Consider the following 5,410-nt stretch of genomic DNA (forward strand, 5'->3'; position numbering starts at 1 on the left):
TTTTTGCCTTTGATGACAATGCAACTTTTTCTGCGAGGACTACTATACTTACCTTTATTGGCACATAAGCTGAATGTTGCATTGTGGTACTGTGAACTTTAACCCCCCCCCCCTTATGATAATATAAAAATAAATTTTATTTATATCCTGCCCCGTCTTCTTGAAGGGACTCGGGGCGGCTTACTGATCTTCAATAAGCTGTTCCTCTCGTTTTTATCAAGAAGCACACAAATTGCTTTTTGTTGAAGTGAGTGTCCTGATCAAAGTTTAGTTATCTTTCAAAGTTGGTTTATAGCATCTACATTTACTGCTAGGAGAGATCATCTGGAGGCATGGGACAGGGTGCTATCTGTATGCTAGTGAAACCCAAAGATGTTTCTCCATGCCTCGAAAAACACTGTTATCTAAGGATAGTGAGTTTCCTTGGAATCAATGCCTGGAGGAGGTAATGGACAGGATGAGGAGAAACAAATTGAAACTGAATCCAAACAAGACATCAAGAATCATAAGGATGGAGGTGCATCAACCAGTTCTGGATGGAGTTAGACTCTCCATTAAGGTCTCTGGTCTCAGCTTGTGGGGGGTGCGCCCCTCGATCCCTCTCTTGAAATGTAAGAACAGGAAGATGTGATGGTCAGGAGTGCTTAGTGCCAGCTTCAGCTGATACGCCAGTTGTGCCCCTTCCAAGAATTGCAGGACGTTAAGACTGCTGGATTCCTGCAATGCTCTTTACATTGGGCTGCCTCTCTACCAAGTTTGGAAATTCCAATTAGTTCAAAACAAGGCAGCAAGACTAGTGATAGGAACATCTAGGAGTGATTCCACTAGTTGCCCATCTCTTTTGTAAAGCCTACCCAGTCTGTTTTAACTATCACTTTTACATCATATTCTGTGTTTCTGTATTTTAATATGTGCATGTTTTTAAAATATGCTTTTCAGGTTCCATTTAACTAAGTTTCCTTATGTGTGTTGTCGAAGGCTTTCATGGCCGGGATCACAGGGTTGTTGTATGTCTTTCGGGCTGTGTGGCCATGTTCCAGAAGCATTCTCTCCTGACGTTTCGCCCACATCTATGGCAGGCATCCTCAGAGGTTGTGAGGTATGGAGAAAACTAAGCAAAGAGGTTAATATATATCTGTGGAGAGTCTAGGGTGAGAGAGGTCAGTGTGAATGTGTAGTTAATCACTTAAATTAGCATTGAAAAGCTTATCTGCTGTCTTCTTCCTGCCTCTGGGGCATCCTTTGTTTAGAGTCGTTAACTGCCCTTGGTTGATTCATGTCTGGAAACCCTCTGTTTTCAGAGTATTGCTTTTTATTTACTGTTCTGATTTTTGAGTTTTGTAATACTGGTAGCCAGATTTTGTTCATTTTCATGGTTTCTTCCTTTCTGTTGAAGTTGTCCACATGCTTGTGGATTTCAATGGCTTCTCTGTGTAGTCTGACATGATAGTTGTTAGAATGGTCCAGCATTTTTGTGTTCTCAAATAGTATTCTGTGTCCAGGCTGGTTCATCAAATGCTCTGCTATGGCTGATTTCTCTGGTTGAATTAGTCTGCAGTGCCTTTCATGTTCTTTGACTCTTGTTTGGGCGCTGCGTTTGGTGGTCCCTATGTAGACTTGTCCACAGCTGCATGGTATCCGGTAGACTCCTGCAGAAGAGAGAGGATCCCTCTTGTCCTTCGCTGACCGTAGCATTTGTTGGATTTTCTTCGTGGGTTTGTAGATAGTTTGTAGGTTGTGCTTCTTCATCAGCTTCCCTATGCGGTCAGTAGTTCCCTTGATGTATGGTAAGTACACCTTTCCTCTGGGTGGATCTTTGTCTTGACTCTCATGGCTTGTTCTTGGCCTTGCAGCTCTTCTGATGTCTGTGGTGGAGTATCCATTGGCCTGTAGAGCCCAGTTTAGGTGGTTGAGTTCACCTTGGAGGAGGTGAGGTTCGCAGATTCTTTGTGCACGGTCTGTCAGGGCTTTGATTGTGCTCCTTTTTTGACTTGGGTGATGGTTGGAGTTTTTATGAAGGTATCTATCTGTGTGTGTAGGTTTTCTGTAAACTGTGTGGCCCAATTGTTGATTGGGTTTGCGGATGACCAGAACATCTAGAAATGGCAGTTTTCCTTCCTTTTCTTTTTCCATGGTGAATTGGATGTTTGGGTGGATGCTGTTAAGATGGTCCAGGAACTTGCTGAGTTCTTCCTCTCCATGGCTCCAAATCGTGAAGGTGTCATCTACGTATCTGAACCAAACAGTTGGCTTTTTTGGTGCTGTTTCTAGGGCCTGTTTTTCAAAGTATTCCATATAGAAATTTGCTACTACTGGGCTGAGAGGGCTCCCCATGGCCACTCCATCCTTCTGTTCATAGAATCCAGTGTCCCACTGAAAGTAGCTAGTGGTGAGGCAATGGTGAAACAGGGCTGTGATGTCTTCTGGGAAGTTTTGTTTGATTAGTGTGAGGGTGTCAGCTACTGGGACTTTGGTAAAAAGGGACACCACATCAAAGCTGATCAGGATGTCCTTGGTGCTTAGATTGAGGTTGCTGATCTTTTCTATAAAGTGTGTAGAGTCCTTGATATAATGTGCAGTGAGCCCAATGTGGGTTTGTAGCTGTGTAGCCAGAAATTTTGCCAGGTTGTAAGTCAACCACCTAAACTGGGCTCTACAGGCCAATGGATACTCCACCACAGACATCAGAAGAGCTGCAAGGCCAAGAACAAGCCATGAGAGTCAAGACAAAGATCCACCCAGAGGAAAGGTGTACTTACCATACATCAAGGGAACTACTGACCGCATAGGGAAGCTGATGAAGAAGCACAACCTACAAACTATCTACAAACCCACGAAGAAAATCCAACAAATGCTACGGTCAGCGAAGGACAAGAGGGATCCTCTCTCTTCTGCAGGAGTCTACCGGATACCATGCAGCTGTGGACAAGTCTACATAGGGACCACCAAACGCAGCGCCCAAACAAGAGTCAAAGAACATGAAAGGCACTGCAGACTAATTCAACCAGAGAAATCAGCCATAGCAGAGCATTTGATGAACCAGCCTGGACACAGAATACTATTTGAGAACACAAAAATGCTGGACCATTCTAACAACTATCATGTCAGACTACACAGAGAAGCCATTGAAATCCACAAGCATGTGGACAACTTCAACAGAAAGGAAGAAACCATGAAAATGAACAAAATCTGGCTACCAGTATTACAAAACTCAAAAATCAGAACAGTAAATAAAAAGCAATACTCTGAAAACAGAGGGTTTCCAGACATGAATCAACCAAGGGCAGTTAACGACTCTAAACAAAGGATGCCCCAGAGGCAGGAAGAAGACAGCAGATAAGCTTTTCAATGCTAATTTAAGTGATTAACTACACATTCACACTGACCTCTCTCACCCTAGACTCTCCACAGATATATATTAACCTCTTTGCTTAGTTTTCTCCATACCTCACAACCTCTGAGGATGCCTGCCATAGATGTGGGCGAAACGTCAGGAGAGAATGCTTCTGGAACATGGCCACACAGCCCAAAAGACATACAACAACCCTGTTTCCTTATGTGGTTTGATAGATGTATTTAACTAGGTTGTGTCTTCCCTCAGGCCAAATAGAGCAATAAATAAAAGATTATGATTATGATTGTTGTTGTTGTGGTTGTGGTTATTCATAATCAGTGTGTCCACAGGATGATTTGCAGCAGGTTCTAATATGTTCAATTGGGCTTTTCTGGGATACAACAAAGGCAGGCAGACAGATTAGCCCAAACCTGCTTCCCTTCCCTTACTGGTGCATACTGGGCATGCTATGATTAGGGTGAGTCTTCCGGCCAGCTTCATGGAAATGGTGTTTGAGGGGAGGTTCTGAGTGTCCTAAGCATTAAGTTGTGAGCTCCAGATTAGAAAAGATGGGAGAGTGCATAGGGGACACCGTCAAAACAGGTCCATGGGATGGATGTACCAGTTGTGGGAGGAAGGTCAGCTGCTCAGCTAGATTGGCATGCAGCTGCGATGCTTTGCAGAAATATATGACAAGAAGTGGCCTAGTTACCCAGCTGCCAGAAAAAGAATTAAAATCTGACCCAACTAGAGCTCATTTGACCTTGGAAATCATTGGAAGATTCAGAGTCGACCCATGGAAAAAGCATTCAAAACAATGGAATACTTGGGTCCATGGGAAATATTGCCTGCCTGAAGGAGAGCGGTTTAGCCTCTTTTCTTGAGGAACCTTTCTTCCTTGGGAGTCCACCCTGAAGCAACATTTCCTAAAGTCTTGGAGTGCGTTCCCATTCCTATTTCTGTGATCCTAAACCATCAATCACCTTTTCCCCATCCTTGCCACCCTGACTCTGTGGGACCCTGCTCCTGTTGTTTCTATAGTGGTGCCTCATTTCCCTCAGTCTTTGGCTGCCACTTTGCAAGCTTCACAATGTCCAACTTTCACCCTTTTCCTAAGTTATGCTTTTGCCTGCTGCAGCAGAGATAATCCAAACATTGAATGTTTCCACCCTTTTGACACCTGGTTTCTCGTGTCATGGATGATGGCAATCTTTTGGATATTGAGAGACATGCAACCTTATCACACTGGTATTGGGATTTGCCACACATCGTGGCATAGTTGTGGGGTCCCTGGGGGGTTGCGGAAAACCAGTCACTCCACGTCCTGCATTGCCTGACTTACCTCTTCCCTCATCTCGGGGGGGGGGGGAGGGGAGCATCGCTACCTGGCTTCCCCCATTGCTCTAAAGGCAACACGAGAAACTTCCCATGTTGCCTCGAGGGTGCAATGGTCTCCATGGAAAGAGATAGTGTAAACAGCGTATGATGGGCAAATTGCCCCATCCAATGAGGTTGATGGCCTCCCTGGTGATGCAATCTCCCTACCGGAACTCAGGCTCATTGAGTGAGTCTCACTTTGGAACTGGCCTTTTGGGGTCAAGTAAGGAAAGGGACCTGTAAGACTCTGACCGCTGAAATGCTATAACTCACGGTTGAGGCTCTAGGACGAACTTGAGTGAGACAAGAAGGGAAATGCTGTTGAGTTAAAAACACTACTTTTACCAAAAAAACAAACAAACGGACAAACAAAGGAACGGGTGTCCTTAGAGTCTGAGTGTGCGTGTTCCTATTCATCAGAAATGAGTGTGAGGAAAGCTGCCTTGTTGTATGTAGGCTTGCACAGCAGAGCTGCTGACTCAGCTCACCATCTTCTTCCTTTGAAAGAAAGATGGGTATCTTCATTTCTGTCTGCCTCTGACCCTCGGTGCGTTTACCTTTTTCAAGTGGAAACATTTCCTCCTTACCAGGGAATGTCAATTTTCTTTTTGCTCTTTTTTTTCTTTGACATTGGGGGCTTTGGGTTTTTTTCTTGTGTTTTTTTGTGTGAGGAAGCGATGTCTTGTACCTAGAGATGGT

General features: G+C 44.4%; 1 protein-coding gene across 1 annotated transcript; it reads right to left on the reverse strand.

The window, feature by feature from the left end:
• Positions 1-806: 806 nt before the first annotated feature.
• Positions 807-4,683, reverse strand: LOC134299322 (uncharacterized). Its single transcript, XM_062981803.1, has one exon. The coding sequence runs from the start codon at positions 2,683-2,685 to the stop codon at positions 1,207-1,209; it is 1,479 nt and encodes a 492-aa protein (XP_062837873.1). The 5' UTR covers positions 2,686-4,683; the 3' UTR covers positions 807-1,206.
• Between the last annotated feature and the right edge of the window lie 727 nt (positions 4,684-5,410).

The sequence above is a fragment of the Anolis carolinensis genome, chromosome 5 (assembly GCF_035594765.1).
Source record: "Anolis carolinensis isolate JA03-04 chromosome 5, rAnoCar3.1.pri, whole genome shotgun sequence".
NCBI classification, from domain to species: domain Eukaryota; kingdom Metazoa; phylum Chordata; class Lepidosauria; order Squamata; family Dactyloidae; genus Anolis; species Anolis carolinensis.

Bases quoted from the DNA above. Each gene is read 5' to 3' on its own strand.
- LOC134299322 (XM_062981803.1), bottom strand. From the start codon at position 2,685: ATGTCTGTGGTGGAGTATCCATTGGCCTGTAGAGCCCAGTTTAGGTGG.